Source organism: Pristiophorus japonicus, chromosome 9, assembly GCF_044704955.1.
Source record: "Pristiophorus japonicus isolate sPriJap1 chromosome 9, sPriJap1.hap1, whole genome shotgun sequence".
Classification (NCBI taxonomy): Eukaryota; Metazoa; Chordata; class Chondrichthyes; family Pristiophoridae; genus Pristiophorus; species Pristiophorus japonicus.
In genome coordinates, this window is record NC_091985.1 from 47,227,071 (window position 1) to 47,252,658 (window position 25,588).

The 25,588-nt window shown below is 43.6% G+C and overlaps 2 protein-coding genes across 6 annotated transcripts in view; one reads left to right on the forward strand and one right to left on the reverse strand.

Moving 5' to 3' along the window:
- fbxo11b (F-box protein 11b) overlaps window positions 1–1,611 on the forward strand; it is a 138,464-nt gene extending 136,853 nt beyond the window's left edge. For all 5 annotated transcript variants that reach the window (XM_070889320.1, XM_070889321.1, XM_070889322.1 and 2 more), the window contains one exon: window positions 296–1,611. In XM_070889320.1, coding sequence (XP_070745421.1) covers window positions 296–425 — 130 coding nt within the window. In that variant the 3' untranslated portion in view covers window positions 426–1,611. The remainder of the gene's footprint in view (window positions 1–295) is intronic.
- msh6 (mutS homolog 6 (E. coli)) lies at window positions 1,578–24,015 on the reverse strand. The gene is made up of 10 exons (XM_070889319.1): window positions 23,677–24,015; window positions 22,812–23,014; window positions 20,268–20,452; window positions 16,536–19,089; window positions 14,016–14,296; window positions 10,376–10,493; window positions 9,579–9,668; window positions 5,085–5,239; window positions 4,595–4,794; window positions 1,578–1,726 (listed from the first exon to the last, which is right to left on the reverse strand). The coding sequence occupies exons 1-10, from the start codon at window positions 24,012–24,014 to the stop codon at window positions 1,645–1,647; spliced, it is 4,206 nt and encodes a 1,401-aa protein (XP_070745420.1). The 5' UTR covers window position 24,015; the 3' UTR covers window positions 1,578–1,644.
- Between the last annotated feature and the right edge of the window lie 1,573 nt (window positions 24,016–25,588).

A 25,588-nucleotide genomic window follows, 5' to 3' on the forward strand; every position in this document is an offset into this window, starting at 1 on the left:
CAGTAGCTGTCCTCTTGTAGGCTAATGAGCAAAGGGCATCTTTATCTTCTCAATACATAAGTGAGCTTCTATAAGAGTTGATCTTTGAACCTGCACTATATACAAGTCCACAGCAGAAAACTGCAATTTACCATTCATTTGGTCTGCATCAACAATACCAGTAAAGATGAATGGTGTTTGTACAAACTCAACTTATTATGCTCAGTTTTTTAAAACAATTTAATAGTTTAGTTGGTCATGTGTTTGAATTGGGAATATAAAAAGGAAAACTTACTTTTTTCCCCTTTCATTGCAGATTTTTCTGTGACTGTGGTGCTGGAACACTTTCAAATCCTTGCACATTAGCTGGAGAACCCACGCATGATACAGACACTTTGTATGACTCTGCACCACCAATAGAGTCCAATACGTTGCAACACAATTGAGTTTTGGTATATCCTGCCATTCTAATCAACAGTAACTCCATTTGTATAAAAAAAACACTGAGGGAAAAATATCATTTGCCCAAATCTTCAGGAAGAATGTCAGAATTTGTACAGCAGTCGTGCATGTGTGGATGACACTAGAGTCCAAACTCTGGTGTCTGGCAGTAAAGGAAAGGAGCAATCTGCTAACTCAGGATCAAGAGAAGGCTGGGCATAAATAGCATTACTACAGACTAAGCAGCCAGCAGTGGATTATCCAAGGGACAAAAGGCTAACACTGTGGTTTTGTACCCTAAATGCCAGCTTGTGAAGCTGTATTTTTCTTTGGACAAGTAGCATTGAAACATGGAGCTTGCAGGAGGACTGTTCTGTTGTTGGACACAGAACCACAGGTGTTCTGCAACACCCATGGACAATGGGTACTGATTGGGTTGGTGTATGTATGAAAATGTGATCTAGCACTTCTGCATTTTTGATTTTTAAAAAAAACATTTATTCAACTGAGACAACTGATTTTAATGCTTTTCTCATGTAGCTTTTTTTTGTAATTTCAAGCAAAACCTTATTGTACTTGAATGTCCTGTTTTGTTAGCAGAACTAGACTTGCTGTAACTACACATGTCCCAGTATCTTAAGTTCTTTCTATGAAAGAGAAAAGAAAACACTAATCAATTGTATCCCACAGCTATCCCGATTTCAATTACAGAACATGGATATATATGTTCTTTTTAAAGTTATTTCCAGAAGTCAACATTGTAACAAGTGCTTTTATGAGACTGAACAGGGCTTAAGGGGAAATAAATATCTGAAGTGGAAGCACCAGTATTTTACCCAGTTTAAAAAAAAAAGTTAGATGCCATGTCATTAAAATGTGCATATTGTTAAAGTAACTTCTGGACCGTGCCATTTTTGGCAATGCTTCTCCCTGTAATGAAGCAGATAATATATATATATATATATATAACACACACACAGTCTCCCCCCTCAATAGCTTTTCATTAATGCGTATTGGTGACAGTGGGTAAAATCAACAGCTTGAAAGTGTATGCATGTACCATAACATCCTAGACTTAATATATTGTGGAGTATTCAATAACCATTATGTAGATGCTAGGTAACAATAAAAGGGTTTAATTTCCTAGGAAGAGAGTCTTATCATTTTAAAATAAACTTTATTAGAACATAATTTCAAATGTCTGAATTAAATCATACACAGTGTTCAGATTTCAGCAATCTTCTTCAGCACTGGCTGTAGAGTAAGGAAGTTAACATTTGGGTCTTCAACCAAAAAGCACATCTCCCTGCAAAAGCAAGCAAGTATTTGGAATAGATTTTAAAAACAGTGACTACACCATTTATCCCCCCCCACCCAAAGCAAATGAGCTAAATGACTTTAATTACAACATCTTTCACTTTCATTAAATCTTTCTACTGCTACTCTGTATACTTTACCACCTTGAGTGATTCCTTGTTTTAGCTGTCTAGAAGATTTATCTAGTCTTTAGTATTACTACACTACTTTCCTGAAATGGTCAGGAATAATTTTATCCCTTTCTTTCAAAAAAAAAGTAAGACTGTCACATGGATTGAATTAGCTTTTAAATAAACCTATTGCTTGCTTTGAATTCACTCACACTGGAAAATAACGATCATTTTTGCCCTACTGCATCTTAAGGACCTCATGTCCAATTGGAAGTTGCAATTGATCCATTGGGAGCATGAGTTACTATTCTGTTCCCAAGGGATCAATTGCAGTTACCTTAATTAGCAATCAGATACATTTATAACATAACTAGGAACAGGAGTAGGCCATCTAGCCACTCAACAAGATCATGGCTGATCTGGCCATGGACTTAGCTCCACTTACGCGCCCACTCCCCTTAATTCCCCTATTGGTTAAAAATCTATCTGACTTGAATACATTCAATGAGCTAGCCTCAACTGCTTCCTTGGGCAGAGAATTCCACAGATTCACAACCCTCTGGGAGAAGAAATTCCTTCTCAACTCGGTTTTAAATTAGCTCCCCTGTATTTTGAGGCTGTGCCCCCTAGTTCTAGTCTCCCCGACCCGTGGAAACAACCTCTCTGCCTCTATCTTGTCTATCCCTTTCATGATTTTAAATGTTTCGATAAGATCACCCATCATCCTTCTGAACTCCGAGTAAAGACCCAGTTTACTCAATCTATCATAAGGTAACCCCCCTCATCTCCGAAATCAGCCAAGTGAATCGTCTCTGTACCCCCTCCAAGGCTAGTATATCCCTTAAGTAAGGTGACCAAAACTGCACGCAGTACTCCAGGTGTGGCCTCACCAATACCCTATAACAGTTGCAGCAGGACCTCCATTGCGAGAGGGATGGAGTACAAAAGCAGGAAGGCCAACATTCCATTCGCCTTCCTGCAAACTAACTTTTTGGGATTCATGCACAAGGACCCCCAGGTCCCTCTGCACTGCAGCATGTTGTAATTTCTCCCCATTCAAATAATATTCCCTTTTACTCCCAAGGTGGATGACCTCACATTTTCCAACACTATTCCATCTACCAAACCATAGCCCATTCGCTTAACTTATCTAAATCTCTGTGTCCTCTACACAACCCGCTTTCCCACTAATCTTTGTGTCATCTGCAAATTTTGTTACACTACACTCTGTCCCCTCTTCCAGGTCATCTATGTATATTGTAAACAGTTGTGGTCCCAGCACCGATCCCTGTGGCTAACCACCGATTTCCAACCCGAAAAGGACCCATTTATCCCAACTCTCTGCTTTCTGTTAGCCAGCCAATTCTCTATCCATGCTAATACATTTCCACTGACTCCGCGTACCTTTATCTTCTGCAGTAACCTTTTGTGTGGCACATTATCAAATGCCTTTTGGAAATCTAAATACACCACATCCATCGGTACACCTCTATCCACCATGCTCGTTATATCCTCAAAGAATTCCAGTAAATTAGTTAAACATGATTTCCCTTTCATGAATCCATGTTGTGTCTATTGATTGCACTATTCCTATCTAGATGTCCTGTTATTTCTTAATGATAGTTTCAAGCATTTTCCCCACTACAGATGTTAAACTAACCAGCCTATAGTTACCTGCCCCCTTTTTTAAACAGAGCTGCTTTCCAATCCGCTGGTACCGCCCCAGAGTCCAGAGAATTTTGGTAGATTATAACTTCCGCCATCTTTTAATACCCTGGGATGCATTTCATCAGGACCAGGGGACTTGCGTCCCATTAGCCTGTCCAGCACTACCCCCCTAGTGATAGTGATTGTCTCCAGGTCCTCCCTTCCCACATTCCCATGACCAGCAATTTTTGGCATGTATTTTGTGTCTTCCACTGTGAAGACCAAAGCAAATTCATTGTTTAAGGTCTCAGCCATTTCCACATTTTCCATTATTAAATCCCCCTTCTCATCTTCTAAGGGACCAACATTGACTTCTCTCTTCCGTTTTTATGTTTTGCGTAAGGTTACTTTCATAATCTATTGCTTTTAGTCATTCTTTGCTGTCGTCTAAAATTTTCCCAATCTTCTAGTTTCCCACTAACCTTGGTCACCTTATACGCATTGGTTTTTAATTTGATACTCTCCTTTATTTTGCTGGTTATCCCTTTTTCACTGGAATATATTTTTGTTGAGCACTATGAAAGAGCTCCTTAAAAGTCCTCCATTGTTCCTGAAATTGTGCCACCGTTTAGTCTGTGTTCCCAGTCTACTTTTGCTAACTCTGCCCTCATCCCACTGTAGTCCCCTCGTTTGAAACACTACTTCCTCACCCTCAATCTGTATTACAAATTCAAACATACTGTGTTCACTCATTCCAAGAGGATCTTTTAGTTGGAGATAGATCTGGTCCTGTGTAATGAGACAGGAATAATAAACTAAGATCGCTTGCTCCCTTGTAGGTTCTGTTACATACTGTTCTAAGAAACAATCCCGGTATGAATTCCTCCTCCAGGCTACCCCATGCGATTTGATTTGACCAATCGCTATGTAGGTTAAAATCCCCCATGATTACTGCCGTTCCTTTTTCACATGCCTCCATTATTCCCTTGGTTATTGTCGCCCCACCGTGAAATTATTTGGGGGCCTATAAACTACACCCACCAGTGACTTTTTCCCCTTACTATATCTAACCGGAAGATTCAACTGTCCTATATACTTACTTGAAAAGTCTGAAGGCAATGGTAGTCTTCTCAAATTCTTTAGCTTTCTTATGACCATTTTGAATAATTTCTTCAGGAATGTTTGCAAGTCTTGCTGCATTAAATCCATAACTTTTTGGACAGGCTCCTTTGATAAATTTATACAGGAATGTGATAGTTTCCTGGCTTGGATCCTCACATTCATTCTCAACCATGCAAGCCTACAAACAGTCCACAACAGAAGATACATTATGGATGCAGCTCCAACCCATCACAAGTCAGTCATTTACTGCAGCATATTTCTGCTCTCCTTTATGTAGGAAGGCAGTACAGTTAGGCATTAGCCAGTCACTTAAAATAAATTGGGTATCTCATGAGTTATGAAATTCATCATGCCATCAAAAGCCCCACATTAAATGCTGTTGGAAACTTGTCTTTCTAAAATATTTTTAACCAGGTGCATATGTAAGTAAGTATGAAGCTGCTACAATACTGAATGCCATGCACTTACCATATGTCCTAAACGGACTGCAGGGCAACAAGAGAAATCTTCCACAAGGGAATGGTAGTGTGTAGAAAACAGAGTGCGGCACTTGATATTTTCAGCAAGCTCCTTAACTACTGCACTAGCTATTGCTGTGCCATCATATGTTGCTGTGCCACGGCCTGCAATACAACACGAGGTAAACAAGGAAATTAGAATTCAAAAGTTTTGCTTAACTGAATAGTCACAACTATACCTCTCAAAAGAACAGTAATTGGCAACACAAATTTCACATACCCTAGCATGCATTACCATCAAAGAGAAAATATTGGAAAGACCATGTTCTTTTCACAACCCCAGCACATTACAAAACACTTCACAGCCAATGAAAAACTAAATGTAGGCAGTGTTAAATAATGTAAGGAAACATGGCAGCCAATTTGCACACAGCAAAATCAACACAAAACAATGACCCAATAATCTGTGATACCTAGTTTTTGGAGTGGCCCATGAACCTTTTGACTCAGCGAGTGTGCAGTCACTGAGCTAAGGATGACACTAATCTAGATCTCTGCACATGTATCTGTTCACCCATAGCTGGAAAAGTGTTTTGTTCCAATCTATGGGCATGGACACTAGTAAGGGCATAAATTTGCTGAATCCAAAAGGAATGTCACCACAAAATCAGGAAAAAAGGGAATTTAGATCACTCAAGCCTGCTCCCCCATTCAATAAAATCATGGCTAATCTTTGACCTCAACACTTTCCTTGCCCAAGAGTCCAAAAATCTATCTCAGCCTTGAATATGTTCAAGTCAGCATCCACAGCCCTTTGGGATAGAGAATTCCAAAGATTCACCATCCTCATCAGTCTTAAATGGTAGACTCCTTATCCTGTGACTATGCCTCCTAGTCCTCGACCCTCCAGCCAGAGGAAACAACCTTTAAGCATCTATATCGTCAATCCCTCTCATCCAAACTCGTGAGTTTCGGCCCGATCTCTCCTCTTAGGACAACCCTCTCATCCCAGAGATCAATCTAGTGAACGTTTGTTGTTGTACTGCTTTCAAGGCAAGTATGTCCTTCGATAAGACGACCAAAACTGTGCACAGTACTCCACATGTGGTCTCACCAAAGCCCTGTACAATTGTAGTAAGACTTCCTTACTCCAACTCCCTTGCAATAAAAGGCCAAGATGCTATTTACCTTCCTAATTGCTTGCTAACTTTGTTTCCTGTACAAGGGCACCTACATCTTTCTGAACACTAATAGTTTTTCACCATTTTAAAAAAGTATTATGTTTTTCTATTCTTCCTACCTGAAGTTAATAACTTCATATTTCCCTGCATTACACTCAGTCACCTATTTGCCCACTCACTTAACATATCTGTACCCTTCTCACAGCTTAGTTTTCTATTGTCAGCAAACAGATACATTGTATTCAGTCCCTTCATCTAAGTCATTAATAGATTGTAAAACAGCAACTTGTATTTATATAGCGTCTTTAACGTCCCAAGGCACTTCACAGGAGTACTATATGATAAAAATTTGACACCGAGCCGCACATGTAGAAATTAGTGCAGGTGACCAAAAGCTTGGTCCACAAAGTATGTTTTAAGGAGCATCTTGAAGGAGGTAGAGAAGTGGAGAGGTTTAGTCTGGTGATTTCAAAGCTTGGGGCCTAGGCAACAGAAGTCATGGCCACCAGTGAATGAGCGATTATAATCAGGGATGCTCAGGAGGGCAGAATTAGAGGAGTGCAGACATCTCTTTTGGGGGAGGGGGGATTACAGAGATAGGAAAGGGCAAAGCCATGGAGAGATTTGAAAATAAAAAAGGATGAGAATTTTGAAATCGGTGTTGCTTAACCAGAGGCCAATGTAGGTCAGTGAGCACGGGGGTGATAGGGACTTGAGAGTTAGAACATGGGCAGCCAAGTTTTGGATCACCTCTAGTTTACATAGGGTAGAATGTGGGCGGCCAGCCAGGAGTGTGTTAGAATAGTCAAGTCTAGAGGTAACAAAGGCATGAATGAGGGCTTCAGCAGCAGACGAGCTGAGGCAAGAGCTGAGATAGGAATGTTAGAAGTGGAAATAGGCGGTCTTAGTTGCATTGCAGATGTGTGGTCGAAAGCTCATTTCAGGGTCAAATGAGACACCAAAGTTGCGAACAGTCTGGTTCAGCCTCAAACAGGAATTGGGGAAGGGGACAGAGTGAGTGGCTAGGGAACGGAGTTTGTGGCGGGGACCAAAAACAATGGCTTCAGTCTTCCCAATATTCAATTGGAGAAAATTTCTGCTCATCCAGAACTAGATGTTGACAAGCAGTCTGAAAATTTAGAGACCATGGAGGGGTCGACAGAAGTGGTAGTGAGGTAGAGCAGTGTCATCAGTGTACATGTGGAAACTGACACTGTGTTTCCAGATGATGTCACCAAGGGGCAACATGTAGATCAGAAATAGGAGGGGGCCAAGGATAGATCCTTGGGGGACACCAGAGGCAATGGTGCGGGGGCAGGAAGAGAAGCCGTTGCAGGCAATTCTCAGGCTACGATTAGATAGACAAGAATGAAACCAGGCAAATGCAGTCCCATAGTGGAGCGGCATTGGAGAAGGATAGAGTGGTCAACCGTATCAAATCCTTGCAGCACCCCTTTAGTTACAGCATGCCAACCAGAAAATAACTCATTTATCCCTACTTTTTTTGGCCGTTAACCAAATCCTCTATCCATGCTATTACCCCCAACCCCATATCTTGCTTAGCAACCTCTTGTGGTACCTTATCAAATGTCTTTTGAAAAATCCAAATATATTACATCCACTAGTTCCCCTTTATCTACCCTGCTAGTTCCATACTCAAAAATGAATATATTTATTAAATGATTTCCTTTTTATAAAATCATATTGACTCTTCCTAATCCTTATGATTTTTTTTTAAGTGCCCTGTTACCACGCCCATAATAATGGATTCCAGCATTTTCCATGACGACTGACATCAAACGAACTGGTCTGTAATTCCCAATTTTTTCTCCGTCCTTTCTTGAATAGCTTCCTTCCAATCTAGAAGTTTAAGATTCGAGAATCTAGGGAATTTTGGAAGATCACAACTAATGCAGTCACCTCTTTTAGAACCCTAGGATGTAGGCCAGCAGATCTAGAGGATTTGTCAGCTTTTAGTCCCCTTACTTAAATACTTTTTCTGATACTAATTTACTAGCTCTCTAGTCCCTTGCTTCCCCACTTTGTATCTTCTACTGTGAAGACAGATACAAAATATTTGTTTGATGTCTGTCATTTCCTTATTCCCCATTATAATGTCACCTAGCTCGGCCTCCAAGGGACCAATGCTTACATTTGCTACATTCTTCCTTTTCCATACTTGTAGAAGCTGTTGCAATCTGTTTATTTCTTGCTAGTTTACACATTCTATTTTCTTTTATCAATTTTTTGGTCATCCTTTGCTGTTTTCTAAAGCTTTCCCCCAATCCTCAGGATTACTACTATTCCTGGCAACACTGTAGGTCTCTTTTAATCCAATGCTATCCTTAACTTCTTTAGTTAGCCTAGCCACGGATGGATCACTTCCCGTGGAGTTTTTAATTCCTCAATGGAATGTATATTTGTTGAGAATTTTGGAATATTTCTTTAAATGCTCATACCTGTTAATCTAATTTTCCAATCTACCTTGGCCAACTCACTCCCTCACCTATGCAATTGGCTTTATTTAAGTTTCTCTCATTTCAGATTGGGTTTGAGAGTGAAATACTTCAATGTGAAATTCTATCATGAGATTATTAATTAACAGTGTCTCATTACACAATACAAGATCTAAAATAGCCTGTTCCCTGGTTGGTTCTACGACATATTGTTCTCGGAAACTCTCAAATGTATTCCATGAACTCATCCTGCAAACTACCAGTCTATATGATTAAAGTCCCTCACGTTCCCATCAAGAGCCCAGTATGACAGTGGACAGGATACCCTCAAACAAATTATTCAAAATCTTGTAACAAAGTATGAAAGTGGCCAAACTAATTCTACAAGACAACGCAGTTTGGAATGATGATGGATTTGTCCGGATGATCACAAAATAACCTCAACAGTCAATGCATTTTCAATGTTTATTTCTATTCCTCAGCCATTTCCCCATACCACCCAATCAATAGCGCCAATCCCTCCCCTATTTTCCCCCAACCATAGTTCCAAAGTGTGTCTTTCAAGGAACTGCATACCCTGAAGGCGGTGATCACAGCAGCTTTTGAGGATGCCATAGTGGTGGTTTTGGGAAAAGTCACCTGCTCAACTTCTCTCCTCACTGAAGAAATATGTGCAGCCCCACGAACCAGGGAATACACCATTTTAAATGCTCAGTGTATGCACTTCACAATTGTTCATAGATTGCTCACTAGCCAAATTCAAATGTATACAAAAGTGCACCAGCTTGAACACAGTCAGAGATTTATCACTATCAAGATACTTGGACACCTGGCAAGACAAGTTAAAAAAGTAGATCCAAACATTACCTAATTCATCCAAAAGCACAATGGAATGCTGTGTTGCATGCTGCAGGATACTGGACGTCTCGCTGAGTTCCACAAAGAAAGTGCTTTCACCTGCAAGAATGACATTTAACTGAATTTCAGATGCTGCTGCACAACCTCCATTCCAACTGAAATATGACTACATTTTACTTTATTCCTTTGAACACTGCTTGATAAGGAATAAATTGAGAGTTTACTTGGCTTCTTCCACAAATCCAAATGCAGTAGTTCTTATCCATTTTATTTAGTACAAGTAACCTGCTCTGTATGAATCAGAGCCATCTAATTTATTTTATCTAATATCCTTCAGGTTGGCCCTCGTGAACTGTGCATCCCTGTCAATATAGTTTTCTAGTCAGATTGTCAGCAAAAAGATTCTGGCAGCTTCCACCAATAACCCGGTTACACCTTTGACTGAAGTATAGAATTCCTTATCGGGATAAAAAGGGTCTTGGGCCCATTTGTAGGAAGCCAGGTACAGATGTGTTTAGACTACTGAAAGTAATTATTAGCTACAGATGTAGCTCCAGATTTTCCCTTCTTTCATGTCATCAGTTACACTCAACTCAGCAGGCCAGAAATGCAAGCATCTGTGTTTTGTAGCCCTTAGCTTTAGCCAAGATAAATCCACACTAAACTGGAGAAAATTCTGGGTAGAACTGCTTCCTGTGCATTTTTAAAACAAAAATTTTAACCTGTAAACATTTGATAGCAATTTGGGGAAACCATTTTTGCACCTTTAATATATAAAATAAACCAGTCCCAATATATTTTCTTACCCGACATGATTCTATCAGATGCTCCCAAGCGTGTGAAGACTCTGTCAACTGGATTAAATTTGCAGCTTTCAGCAGGCACATAGCACCCCAGTTGGGCCATGATGACCAGTAGGCCAACCTAGTCAAGGAGAGGGAAAGAGGAGAAAACAATTAGCTCCCAGACTGTTGGAGTTTAACACCAAACTAGAAAACCCCATTCAAATTACTTCCCACACACCTACACTCTACATTCCATTTTGCAATTCTGTTCAATTTATCCTTAGACTAATCATCAATTCTTGCATTATTCCAATATACAATATATTTTTCAAAAGAACAGGTGGAAAAAATATTACTTTAAGCTCAAAATTCAGCCCAAGAGTCAGAAGGTTGTGGGTTCAAGTCTCAATCCAGAGATCTGAGCACATAATCCAGGCCGACACTCCCAGTGCAGTACTGAGGCATTGCTGCACTGTTGGAGGTGCCATCTTTTGGATGAGATGTTAAACCGAGGCCCCGTATACCCTCTTGGTTGGAAGTAGAAGATCCCATGGCATTATTTTGAAGAGGAGTGGAGTGTTCTGGCCAATATTTATCCCCAATCAACATCACACAGATATCAGGTCATTTATCTCATCGCTGTTTGTGGGAGCGATAGGGAAATGATAACCAGAGTGTGACAGGAAGTGACAGAGCATATAAAGAAAAAAAAAGTGCACCAGAAAGTGTCAGTAGGGAAAAATGGTCAAAAGACAAATTTAAAAGCTCTTTATCTGAATGCACGCAGCATTTATAACAAGGTAGAAATAAATGCGTATGATCTGATAGCCAGTAGAGACATGGTTGCAAGGTGACCAAGGCTGGGAACTGAATATTCAGGGTTATTTGACATTTCAGAAGGATAGGCAACAAGGAAAAGAAGGTGGGGTAGCTGTGTTAATAAAGGATGACATCAGCACAGTAGTGAGAAATGATATTGGCTCAGAAGATCAAATTGTAAAATCAGTTTGGGTGGAGAGAAGAAATAAGGGAAATAAGTCACTGGTGGGAGAGTCGCCTATAGGCCCCTAACAGTAGCTACACTGGAGGAGAGAGTATAAATCAAGAAATTATGGATGCTTGTAAGAAAGGTAATCATGGGCGATTTTAATCTTCACATAGATAGGACAAATCAAATTGGCAAACGTAACCTTGAGGACAAATTCAAAGAGTTTATTTGGGATGGTTTCTTCGAACAATACGCTGTGGAATCAACCAGGGAGCAGGCTATTTTAGATATAGTAATGTGTAATGAGACAGGATTAATGAATGATCTCATGGTAAAGGATCCTCTGGGGAAGAGTGATCATAGCATGTCAAACTGAATTTGAAATTCTGAGGGTGAGAAACCTGGGTCTCAAACTAGTGTCCTGAACTTAAATAAAGGCAATTACAAAGGTAAGACAGACAGATTTGGATAAAATGGACTGGGAAAATAAGATTAAAGGGTAAGACAGTAGATAAGCAGTGGTAAACATTTAAAGAGATATTTCATAACACTCAAAGATATATTCCAGTGAGAAAGAAACACTAAGAGAAGGATGAACTGAGGAAGTGAAGGATGGTATCAAATTGAAAACAAAGGCATACAATCTTGCGAAGATTAGTGGTAGGCCAAGGATTGGGAAATTCTTAGAAACCAAAAGACGACTTAAAAAATGAGTAGATAGATGATGACTGAACTAGGGCAATAAATATAAAAACAGACAGCAAGAGCTTCTACAGGTATATAAAAAGGAAGAGGGTAGCTAAAGTAAACATTGGTCCCTTAAAGGATAAGACTGGGGAATTAATAATGGGAAGCATATGGCATAGACCTTGAACAAATATTTTGTATCGGTCATCACAGTAGAAGGCACTAAAAGCATCCCAATAATAATATTTAAGGGGCTAATGGGAGGGGGGGGGGGGGGGGGAAAGGAGGATGAGGAGAACTTAAAACAATCACTAGAGAAAAAGTACTTGGCAAACTAATGGGACTAAAGACAGACAATGGACCTGATGGCCTGCATCCTAGGGTCTTAAAAGAAGTGGCTGCAGAGATAATGGATGTACTGGTTGTAATCTACCAAAATTCCCTGGATTCTGGAGAGGTCCAAGCGGATTGGAAAACCGCAAATGTAATGCCCCTATTTAATAAGAGGGGGGAGACAGAAAGCAGGAAACGAGAGACCAATTAGCCTAAAATCCGTCATTGGGAAAATGCTGGAGTCTATTATTAAGTAAGTAATAGGACATTTTGAAAAACGTGATAAAACCATGCTGACTCTACTTGATTGTATGAAAGGGAAATCATGTTTGACAAATTTGCTGGAGTTCTTTCAGGATGTAACGAGCAAGGTGGATAAAGGGGAACCAGTGGATGTGGTGTATTTGGATTTCCAGAAGGCATTCGATAAAGTGCCACATAAAAGGTTACTGCACAAGACAAGAGCGCACAGGGTTGGAGGTAATGCATCATGGACAGAGGATTGGCTAACAGAAAACAGTCAGGATAAATGGGTCATTTTCAGGTTGGCAAGCTAACTAGTGGGATGCCACAGGGATCACTGCAGGGGCCTTAACTATTTACAATCTATATTAATGACTTGGATGAAGGGTAACGTAGCCAAATTTGCTGATGATACAAAGATAGGTGGGAAAGCAAGTTTGAAGAGAATACAAAGAATCTGCAAAGTGATAGATAGGTTACTAATGTGGGAAGAATAAAAAAGCAAAATTATTTAAATGGAGCGACTACAATACAGCGGGACCTGGAGGTCCTTGTGCATGAAACACAAAAAGTTAGCATTCAGGTACAGCAAGTAATTAGGAAGGCAAATGGAATGTTGACCTTTATTGCAAGGGGGATGGAGTATAAAAGCAGAGAAGTCCTGCTACAATTAAACAAGACGATGAGACCACACCTGGAATACTGCGTACAGTTTTAGTCTCATTTGAGGGAAATACTTGCATTGGAGGCAGTTCAGATAAGGTTCACTCAGTTGATTCAAGATGAAGGGGTTGTCTTATGAAGAAAGGTTGAGCCTATACTCATTAGAGTTTATAAGAATGAGAGGTGATCTTATTGAAACATAAAAGATTCTGAGGGGGCTTGACAGGGTAGCTGCTGAGAGGATGTTTCCCCTCATGGGGAAATCTAGAACTAGGAGGAACAGTTTCAGAATAAGGGGTCGCCCATTTAAAACGAAAATGAGGAATTTCTTCAAAAGGATCGAGAATCTTTGGAATTCTCTGCCCCAGAGAGCTGTGGAGGCTGGGTCATTGAATAGATTTAAGGTGGAGAGAGACAGATTTTTGAACAATAAGGGAGTCAAGGGTTATTGGGAGCAGACGGGGAAGTGTCGTTGAGGCAAAGATCAGATCAGCCATGATCTTATTGAATGGCAGGGCAGGCTCGAGAGGCCAAATGGTCTACTCCTGCTCTTATTTCCTATGTTCTTGTGTGCGCAAATTATCTGACGCATTTCCTACATAACAGCGACTACACTGCAAAAGTAATTCATTGGCTGTAAAGCGCTTTGGCATGCCTGAGGTTGTGAAAGGCTCGATATAAATGCAATTTATTTTTAATTTTAAAAAAGTGTAGAGAATTGTGGTAGGTAACAAGAGTCTCTCCCACCTGTCTCATGAGGGTAGATTTGCCACCCATATTTGGGCCTGTTACAAGCAGGCAGGAAGCCTGTTTGTTACTGCGGCCATCTTCCAAATCTTCAGCGTCCTTGCAGCCAATAACCACAGCATTAGGGATGAAATCCCCAAAAAAGGTTTTTAAAACACACGGGTGGCGCGAGCCTCTAAGCTCAAGGAACGGTTGGGTATCCTCGTCGCCAAGCATTACGGCAGGTCTGCACATTGGCCCCTCTCCACTCTGACTGTAGTGTGTTAGGCTTACCAAAACATCTGCAAGAATAAAACCACAAGAGTGAGGAAAACTTAATTAAAAGCTCATTTTAAAGAACTGTGAAAAGCACCTGACAGTACAATTAAAGGTTTAATTCTTCCAAATTGCAATTCTTTCTGGTGGCAGTATTTAATCTGCATCAGAGCGAAGTGCTGGCAGAAATTGGAAGTAATGATTTAAAGAACATCACACCTGAATCAGCTTAAGTGCCAATAAGCCCATTGTCACCAATCTCATTCCAATGCCTATGAGCAAGTCTTTGTATTATGCTTGATCAGAACATTTGCAGGCACCAGGGACCCAGTTTTCTCCTGCTACAGAAAGAGCAGCTGCTCACGTCTCGTTGTCTTGAGGTTTGGAAGCTCGGGTGCAATGTGGATGTAACTAAAGCTCCCAACCACCCACAAGCTCTTGAAAATGCTGGATTCACACTCAAATGACAGTCCTTTGGAAAATGCCCATGTCCGGAGGGGGGAGGAGGAGGAGGAGAGAGAGGGAGACTGGGAGCCAGAAGACAAGTGGATGAAATATATAGCAGAGGGAGGTGAAGAAACTAGTGGGTCAATATAACTGATTAAGACAGCACAAATGGTGGATTTCATGACAGCATTTAACAACATGGATTTGCAACTACAGTCCACTTGTATTAAGCAGTGTGTGTGGGGAGGGGGTGTTGATGGTGAAGGAAGCTTGACCCAGAACAAGACAGGCACTTTGGATTAAATTCACAGGTTTGAACCAGTAAAATATTCACATCACTGCACTCTGCAGAATCACAGCAAGTCAACTCCCTACAGAACTGTTCAAAAATGGTCAACTTAAAAAGGACTGATATTCTTGTGAGCCTTGGGATTGCACCAGGTGACCACAAGCTGGGAGATGCATCAACTGTTGCTGTGCTAGCCAGCAGCACTGGGAGCAGTGCAACATCTGGTCTACTGCCACCAACAGCGGAACTTCCCCCCCCCCCGCCCCCCTCCCCAAAAAATGTGATTTTCTTGCAGACTGTCTTACAAAGCATCGAGCTTCAGAATGTAACATCCAGAGAGATGGAAAGATTCAGCAGTCAGCCAGCTTTGCAGGGTGGTAATGGAGTTGGCAGAACATTCACAACACGATTGATCGATCGATCATCTTAGAGGGGCAGTTGATGCATTGTATTTACAGCACATTATATTAAAGACATCTCCAATCTTTTTTTAAAAGCACAAAATTCACACTTTCCCTTAATTTTTGTGCACAAAAAAGCCCTGAATTATCAGATGTATGCAGATGTATTACTGGAACAAGAGAAATATAGTGAGATGGCAGGTAGGTGGGGGTTAATTGTTCAAAATAAGGTTTAGCTCACTGGGCTGTGTGGCTTTTTCCTAGCTCCATCATGGGACTGGTAGGGTTTATTCATAAAGTGAAGGTTTACACAAGTTATTTAAGCTCTGATTATATTAAAAGGCTGCTCTAACACAACTATGCCCAGCCTCCTGTCACATTGGGTGGAGCAACAGTCACAACAGCAAGTCCATCAATGGTCACTGTGCGAAAAACTACCTTCATACCCCTGGGGGGGGGGGGGGGGGGGCGTCTGCTGATGGCTGGTCAGGCAGAAGTGTACAGCTACATTCCAAGTAGCCTGCCTGCAAGTTAAATGGCAAGCATGGTAGGGCAGCACCCAGTCACACTGCATTAGCACCAATACCAATGAGAGCTTTGTGGTAGGACTGCAATATTAGCGACTGCACAGACACCAATTATGGAACAGTTCATTCATTTCAGAATTGTAAACTCTTCCACCCATTTTTTTCAGTCCCTACTTCTAAGTGCAGAATGAGGTGGGGCAGAAGATTTGTACATTTATGGATGACTTTTTCCAATCATTAAGAGGAAAAAGAACTTTACCTTCCACATTCAACCCAAGAATAATTCTGTCCTCGATCCCGGATTATAAATCGCTCAACCATTGGTGGCCGTGCCTTCAATTAGCTAGGCCCTAAGCTCGAATTCCCTGCCTAACCCTCTCCGTCCTCCTTCAAGACGCTCCTTAAAACCTACCTCTTTGACCAAGCTTTTGGTCCCCTTACCTAATTTATGCGGCTTGGTGTCAAATTCTCTTTCATAATACTCCTGTGAAGCACCTTGGGATGTTTCACCATGTTAAAGGTGCTATATACAAGTTGTTGTTGGATCACACCTAGTGCAACAAGGGCATTATTAAAATGACTGAGGCAACACTTCACTTACCAAGAACAGCAATGCAGTCCACTGCTGCCTGCCAGTCTTTGTAGTTCTTGTCAAAGTTGTAAAAAAGCCTCCTCATGCAGTCTTGAAGAGCGGCGTCGCGCCTCTCTTCAGCATTGCTCATTGTATCCAATAACCTTTCAATCGGTGTTGTCCAGTAGCGCTTGTAGCCCTTTTTGGTCGATTTCAGCTCATACTCCTCTGGCACATGCCGATCAGCAACACTTTCTGGAACCTCCAGTTGATACCGGTTTTTGGCAGAGCCCCAGTAAGTAACACTTCGGCACCCAAGCCTTTTGCGCTGCTTTTCCAAGTATTCCTGGAGGTTGTGGTCAGTCTCCTTGATGTCAGCAAGTGCCTGGTCGTAATCTGGGTCAAAGCCGGCTTTGGGAGTAATGACTCCGGAGTTTCTCGCCTTCTGGTGGTCAAAGGCCTTGTCCCACCTCTTCAACTCCGCAGACAAATCTGGGAAGAGGCCTTCGGTGGCACTTCCCTTCAAACTTAGTATCTGTTTAAGTAGCCTGGACTTGAAGCCGTCAACAGACGGTTCAATAATCTGGAGCACCTCCTGGAAGACTTTGAACCCTTCCAGAGCAGAGAGGAAGTCTGCAATCTTCTTCTTACTGTAGGTGGTTTCTTCGTACAGCACTGCCCGACTGTCGGGATGGTCTTTACTTTTCAGAGATGATCCGATGCTGTGAATCCGACTGAGAAGCCGCTCCAAGTCCGGCAGTTTCTTCAATAGCTCAACGACCTCCGTCACCTTGTCAGGCACGGCCATCAGATCCTCAATGCTGTCTAAGCGATCCTCGATGGCGAGAGGATTACAGAGGGGGGCACACAGCCACTGCTTTAGGAGCCGTTTGCCAAAGTAGGTGCAGCAGTTGTCCAACTGCTCCAGCAGCGTGCCCTCGGTTGTGCCTGTGGTGCCATTTTGCAGGATCTCCAGATTGGTGAGTGTAATGCCATCCAGGACCAGGCGCTGCCTGCTTCTGACAAAGCGGCTGCTGGACACTTTCATCCTTTCAAGGTCAATATCCACGGGAACATACTCTTCAAAGTTCCCCATTGACAAGAGCTCTTGGTCAACAAGACATCTCTTCAGGTAGAACACACAGGCCCCAAGTGCAGACAAGGCGAGCTCGTGGCCTTCACTTGGAGTGAGCCCCAAAGGGTCAGCCTCAGATACCATTCCTTGGATAACAGGAGGCAAAGGAACACCCGGCTCTTCAGGTTTTGTTTCGTTGAAGTAGCCCTCCTCGGCTAGAACTTTTAGTGTTTTAGATGCATCCCAGAACTGGGACCCCGACTGCAGCCCCTCCTGCATGGCAGAGACCAGGCAGCCCTTCAGAACCTTCCTAGTCTCCAGCGATGGGTTGCCTCGTTCAAACAGCACCTGAACCGGCGTGTAGTGCGCCACCAGAGTCCGGAAACGCGAGCAATGCCGGTCGTCCTGAAACTGGCCCGTGTAAAACTTGCCAACGGACGTGTCGACGAAACAAACCCCGTACGAGCGATACTGACCCGACAAGTCAGCATTCACCTTCTCCTTCACACACAGGAGATACTTGTTGCAGCTTTCTGACGGGTTGCCATCCAAGACGCTGTACGTCTGTGTCCCCTTTGTGATTATCCGACACACTTCTCTTCGCACAACCCGGTCAAACTTTGTGGGGTGTACCAGTGACTTGCAGCGCGCCTCCATCATATCGGGAGTCTCGGTCTGCTCCACCCTCGCCGCTTTGTACCCTTTCTGAACCAGTACGTCGGAGAAACGGCCAAAAGCAATCTCAGGGAAACCAGAATGAGCCCAGCTGCCCTTCATAAACATCAGTCCCAGCTCATTAACAGCTATGACAGCGTCCATGTGGTAGAGCTCGTAAAACTTGCCAACTTTATAGAAAATCACGGTGTCAAACATCTGGGATTTGAGCTCCCACCATTTCCGCATGCCCGGGGTACACTTGTACTGGAAATCATCAGGCACATATAGCGAGGAATGGTCGTAGTCAGGATCAGCTTCCTTGCGCCTCTTGGCATCCTTCCTCTTGCCAGGTTTTAACCACTCGAGCTTCTCATGGTCCCACGTTACCGTGGGTGCAGCGCTGCTTGAGGCACCTCCGTTGGACTGGCACTCGAACGTCTCCGGTGCAGAAAAGGCAGACAGTCTGGACTTTGTGCCCAAGGACACCGCCGCTGCCCTCTTTGGGGTTTCAGAGGGGGAACTGGAGGCGCTTTTTGCTGTGGGCGGGACAACAGACACTCCACGCTTGCGCTTGAAGGGAATCTTCACTGGACTATCAGGGTCAGTCGCTGTGTCAGGCTCGCTGCTATCTTTCTCGGAGACACCACTGCTGCATTCCTCACTGCTCCCCTCCTGCTGGTCGGGTTTAAACTCATCCTCAGAGCTCTCAACATCGCTGTCAGACTCCACCACAATCCGCCTCCTTTTGGTCTTGACACAGGCTGAACGCGTTGCCCTCGCCGGTCGCTTCACTTTCTCATCCTCACTGTTATTTTCTTTATCGTCCTCACTCACTGTAGATTGGTCATCTACCTGGAAAGCAGTATTTTAGATTTACCCAATTCTTTAATTTCCCGTCTCTCTCCCCTCCCCCCCACCAACAGCCAAATAGATTGGGGGCCTAGCTGTAGCACCAGGCTGGCACAATGTCTCCACCTCTGGACGTGAAGTCTGAATCCAGCCCAGACTGATGTGATAGAAGCTTTCTGTCGACTGGGAGCAAGGGTCCTAACAGAAGTGAACTTACTCGACAGCACAAATCCAGACCCAGCTCCTAGTGCTCCACACAGATCAGAATTCCCCTTGATCTGGCAGTCTAAGGCAGAAAGGTGAAAAGAGACGGCTGCTATGGGAAGTGGAAATATTAAGCCTTGAGCCCTGATGGGAGAAGGGAACTGGAAAAGGAGTGCCATTAAGTTGGGGCTAATGCAGTTCGAATAAAGGGAACTTTACAAATTGCTGTGTTATACCTGACCTGCAAGTCTTCAATACTGGCACTGGGTGACACAGATGCAAGGGTAAAAACGGTTCCATTGCCCAGCACTGCCATCATGCAGAGCACAAAATTCATACAAAGTTTAGTGTACATGAATCCTTGACATGTATCTACTATATTTACTCGACTGCAAGGGGAGGAGGGGGTTAATTAATGGCACAAGGGGCACTCAGATCAACTGTAGTGTTGCAATTAAAAGATCAGATAGCTGAAAGTGGCACTCCTGCTCTGCACAGCACCACTGGTGGGCAGTACCTTAACAAGGGAGAACTTGCGAGTTCATTTGTTGCCTTCATTCCCTCACCAAGGTGTGGTTTCTCTTTAGGGGATGTGCTCCACAGGCAGCAGACACCTTCTGGAACCATGCCTTAGTGGTTAGTATTCACGTCAGCCCTGACAGCGAGTCTTCGAGCTAGTTGTGGTTCTGGGGGAGGGGGAGCAATGCATTTGAGCCCTCACCTGTTGCCACCCAATCTCAATGCACCTGTACTTCCATCAGGAGGAGCTGAACGATGAGCAGGCACCGGAACCCTGACCCATTATTTCCTCTCTAATGTTGAGGTGCTGCAACAATTGTAAAACCCGTACTGCCGCCCCAGTTCAGATTAATTATTCAGTACAGACCGGGGAATCGAATATTGGAACATTCCTAGTCTGTACAGCTGAGGTGCATTAATTCTGATATATGGTTCGATTGAAACTATTATTCATTTACCTCCATTTCTTCCTCCTCCTCATCATCATCATCTTCTGGCTCAGAAGGTTCAGTGCACACAGCCAATTCCAAACGCTTCTCTCTTGACTTTTGATTGGCACCATCTGCTGTTTCCATTGCCCTGCGGATTTCAGGCTTTCCACTAAAATAGACACCACCCCTCTGGGCTTCTTTACACTCAGAGCCTGCAAGATCAAAAGGTCACTGTATTACAGGTCATTATCTGTTTTAACCAATAAAATGTCCAACAACTTGCATTTATATAATGCTCCTAAAGTAGCAAAATGTCCCACAATCAAAGCTGCTGGGACAGGAAGAAAGGAAGGAAGGGTGTCAAAGAGACTTTAGAAAGTGGAAAGAGATGTAGCAAGGCAGAGGGACTTGGGGAAGATGTTACAGAGTATGGGACAAGCAGGCAAAGTGTCTGCTAGCAATGATAAAAGTGAAATGCACAGTAGACCAGAGTTGGAAGAGCAACGTATGCAGGCTGGAAGGAAAAAGAGAGGTTGCAGTAGTAGCAAGGCCATGGAAAGGATGGGGAGTCAGAGCAGGAAAGCAAGGTTGGAGAGATAGGCAAGCAGGATGAGATACAGGCAGTGGTCAAATTCAGAGGTAGCAAAGGACTATGGTATGAGGTAGCAATGCCCCAGTGGTATAAGTAGACAGTCTTGCCGATGGACTGGACGTGGAATTTAAAGCATAGCAGAGATTATGTACTTGGTATGGTCTTGAATAAACATCCGGGAATGGGGTTGGGATCAATAGCTTGGGTATCAGGGTGGTTTCTGTCTTGCCAATGCTGAGCCGCAAGAAGTTCTGGCTCACCTGCGACTTGATTAAATAGGCAGATAGCAAGGCAGCAGTTATGGAATCACGCAGGGAAGTTGACTCTCACCGCTCTCTAAAGTGGCCTAGCAAGCCATTCAGTTGTAGAAACAATTCCTAAAAAGTCCCACCACCACCTTCTCAGGACAACTAAGACAACCTTGCCTACATCCAGAGAATAAATTAAAAGGAATGGTGCAAGGGAAGAATAAGTGGGTATTGTCAGCATACATGGGGTCACCCTTCATATACATATCCAGCCAACTTCACACCACAGGAGACAGTGAATAAAGACATATCAAACCACATATTATGGGTGTGATCCAATTCTCTGTACTCAGGTACAAACACTTATCAATACTGTGGAACTGCTTACAGCGGCAACAATTAATCAACTGATAGTTACCAAATCAGGGACAGATAATGCAACAGGAAAACTGCACGAGCACCAAGTTTTCAAACAAAACTGTAGTTACCACAGTCACACTGTCATTCAGGCCAGTTCCCTCATACATGATACAAATTGTGGAAACACATCACCAATCTGCACAGAAACATTCAGGTCAAACCAAAAATGGCAGACTCAACAGACTATAGGATCCAATCAGCAAAACACAGAGCTGTGATACAAATTTAAGGAAGGATATACTTGAATTGGAGGCAACTCAGAAGGTTCACTAGATTGATTCCGGAGATGAGGAGGTTGACTTATGAGGATAGGTTGAGCCTATACACATTGGAGTTCAGAAGAACAAGAGATGATTTTATTGAAACTTAAGATAATGAGGGGGCTCGACAAGATGGATGCAGAGAGGATATTTCCACTCACAGGGGAAACTAAAACTAGGATACATAGTCTCAGAATAAGGCACTGCCCATTTAAAATTGAGAGGAGGAGGAGGAATTTCTTCTCAGAGGGTTGTAAATCTATGGCATTTTCTGCCCCAGAGAGCTGTGGAGGCTGGGTCACTGAATATATTTAAGGCAGAGATAGACAGATGTGAGTGATGAGAGTAAAGGGTTATGGGGAGCAGGCAGGGAAGTAGAGCAGAGTCCATGATCAGATCAGCCATGATCTTATTGAATGGCAGTGCAGGCTCAAGGTGCCAAATGGCCTACTCCTATTTCTTATGTTCTAAAATAGATTTAGGCTTGAACAAGTAACTCTTCAAACTATTCTAGGCACGGACACTTATTTTCAGAAATAGTTCAAACCAGATAGTTAAAACTACTCAAATGATAGCAGTGGAAATATGAACCATATAAAATATTGGAACTTTGACACGAATTGCTAGCCAAGTTCCTGTTAGCAGCACTTTGTAAAATATGTCTCTGTGGGTTGGGGGAGGGAAGAGGCAAATAACAAAACACTGAGCTGCTAATTTCAAGGGACCCGTCTCCTGTTTACGTTCACACTGCAGGCCTATGCCTACCAGGAACTAAATTGAGAAATGAGTTTGGATAGTCTCAAAAGGGCAATTCCATCCAGTGGACTTCATCCCCTTGTTTTGGGCTGCATCTGAATTCAGGTCCCAGCATTGAAGGATAAAAACAAGAATAGGGAGAACAGAAGTAGCGTTTCACCACTACACAGTTCAATGACTTGTTATTTTCTCTACGGAGTTACCTGTCCAATCACATTTAGATATGGCAACCCTCAAGAAAAGCAGACAAGTTAAATCTGTACAGGAATTAGCACTTTATATTCTGGCCTCTTACCTGTGTACAACTTGACATACTTCACACTAACCCAGCCTCTTGTTGGAGGATCATCAAAGAACTGGACGTGAATACGAAGAGACTTTCCTTTTCCCCGGAGGTACTCATCAGCAGTTGGATGGTTATACACCAAACTTGGCCACCACGGGTACCCTTCCAGTTTGGCCCACACTAGGTCTCCTGGAGAAAACTCACAAGCTTGACTGCAAGAGAACGTGAGACATTTCAGATCTTTGTGTTTGTGCAAGTGCTTTTCCTTGACTATTACTTTTGTCCTGCAGACTTGCACTTGCTCCATCAACTAGCTCGCGATTGCAACAAGCTCTCGTCAAAGCTGCAAGGATTCCCGAGTAACATTTTAGAGCATGAGACGCGTGTGGGCAATAAGCAGCTTTCAGGTCCCCAAATGACACTGCACTTCAAAGCAGATGAAGTGCTTTGCTAAGTTTCTGAAAAGGTACAATAAGGTACTAGGTAAATACAAATCTCCACCCACCCCCACCCCTTTCCAAAATATTGCCAACTAAAATGCCCTTACAACCAAAGGGAGGGAAGTTCCTCCCAGCTATTTCCCCCAGAAGGCGATCTGCAACAGGGTTCTGGGAAGTTTAAAGCCCATTGAGAGAATGTGGTTTGATACAACCTCACACACAGTGCCATTCCGTGGGCCCGGTACCCTGCACAGCCAGCCCCTGTACCGTGAAAGGCCAGGCCGCCGGCCGGCCTGCCAGTGGGGGGGGGGGGGGGGGGAAGCAGCGCCCTGTGCCACCCCGGGACACTGGCCACTCCGGAGCCGGTTGTAACACAGCGCACAGCAGGGTGAAGCCGCTCAGCATCAATCTCAGCCCCCTGCCCGGGGCCTTACCTCGGGGCTGCCGGCCGCGGGGCCACCTGTTTGCCGGCCTTCTTGGCTCCCCCGGAGAAGAGCGGGGCGGCGGGCCGGGGCCGCTTGGGCGGGCTCCAGCGGCGCTTGGTGGCCCGGCTGCCGTTCTCCTGGGCCCCGGCCCCGGGAGAAGTGTGGGTCTTTTCGGCGGACGGTGCACGGGCCCCCGGCCTGGAGGAAGAGGAGGCGCTGAGCGGCGGCGACTTGCTGAAGAAGCTGAACAGGGTGCGCTGCTTGGCCATGCTGACCACCGCCGGGAAGCTGCAACCCGCGCTCTGGCGCTGGCGGGAAAGACGGAGCGCGGGGTCACAGGTTGCCATTCCCAGCCCCGCCTCCGCCAATCACCGATCGCCTGGCCTTTCCCGCCAGCGCCTGGCCCCGCCCCCCCGCTCCGCAGAGCTGCAGCCAATGGGCCATCGGGATCAGTGCTCAAGGGCAGCCTGATTGTTCTGTCGTGGCCCTGTGGAGAAGCTTGAAATGTGGAAAACAATTGTGTGTGTATATACATACATACATATACACACACTCTCTGGGGAGGTACCAGCGGATTTTAAACGGCAGCAAAGAATGATTAAGAAAGCAATAAAGAAAGGAAAGATAGATTATGAAAGTAAACTTGCGCAAAACATAAAAACAGATCGTAAAAGCTCATACAGATACATAGGAAAAGAGTGACTAAAGTAAATGTTGGTCCCTTAGAAGATGAGAAGGGGGATTTAATAATGGGAAATGTGGAAATGACTGAGATCTTAAACAATTATTTTGCTTCGGTCTTCACAGTGGAAGACACAAAAACCATGCCAAAAATTGCTGGTCACAGGAATGTGGGAAGGGAGGACCTTGAGATGATCACTATCACTAGGGGGGTAGTGCTGGACAGGCTAATGGGACTCAAGGGAGACAAGTCCCCTGGTTCTGATGAAATGCATCCCAGGGTATTAAAAGAGATGGCGGAAGTTATAGCAGATGCATTCGTTATAATCTAACAAAATTCTCTGGACTCTGGGGAGGTACCAGCGGATTGGAAAGCAGCGAATGTAACGCCTCGGTTTTAAAAAGGGGGCAGACAAAAGGCAGGTAACTATAGGCCGGTTAGTTTAACATCTGTAGTGGGGAAAATGCTTGAAACTATCATTAAGGAAGAAATAGCGGGACATCTAGATAGGAATAGTGCAATCAAGCAGACGCAACATGGATTTATGAAGGGGAAATCATGTGTAACTAATTTACTGGAATTCTTTGAGGATATAACGAGCATGGTGGATAGAGGTGTATCGATGGATGTGGTGTATTTAGATTTCCAAAAGGCATTCGCTAACGTGCCACACAAAAGGTTACTGCAGAAGATAAAGGTACGCGGAGTCAGAGGAAATGTATTAGCATGGATCGAGAATTGGCTGGCTAACAGAAAGCAGAGAGTCGGGATAAATGGGTCCTTTTTGGGTTGGAAATAAGTGGTTAGTGGTGTGCCACAGGGATCGGTGCTGGGACCACAACTGTTTACAATATACATAGATGACCTGGAAGAGTGTAGTGTAACAAAATTTGCAGATGACACAAAGATTAGTAGGAAAGCGGGTTGTGTAGAGGACACAGAGAGTCTGCAAAGAGATTTAAGCGAATGGGCTAAGGTTTGGCAGATGGAATACAATGTCGGAAAGTGTGAGGTCATCCACCTTGGGAAAAAAAACAGTAAAAGGGAATATTATTTGAATGAGGAGAAATTACAACATGCTGTGGTGCAGAGGGACCTGGGGGTCCTTGTGCATGAAACTCTTTTAGGAGTTAACAGAAAAAGATTAAACCGTGCCCCCCGATCTGGGGGAAACACCAACATTTCCTTGTGCATGAAACTCTTTTAGAGTTTATCTGTAAAACATAAAACATTAAACCG

Bases quoted from the DNA above. Each gene is read 5' to 3' on its own strand.
- msh6 (XM_070889319.1), bottom strand. From the start codon at position 24,014: ATGGCAACCTGTGACCCCGCGCTCCGTCTTTCCCGCCAGCGCCAGAGC. The intron at 5,240-9,578 runs GTAATGTTTGGA...GTTGTATTGCAG, and splicing joins TGTGCTTTTGGATGAATTAG to GCCGTGGCACAGCAACATAT. The intron at 4,795-5,084 runs GTAAGTGCATGG...GACTGTTTGTAG, and splicing joins CAGTCCGTTTAGGACATATG to GCTTGCATGGTTGAGAATGA.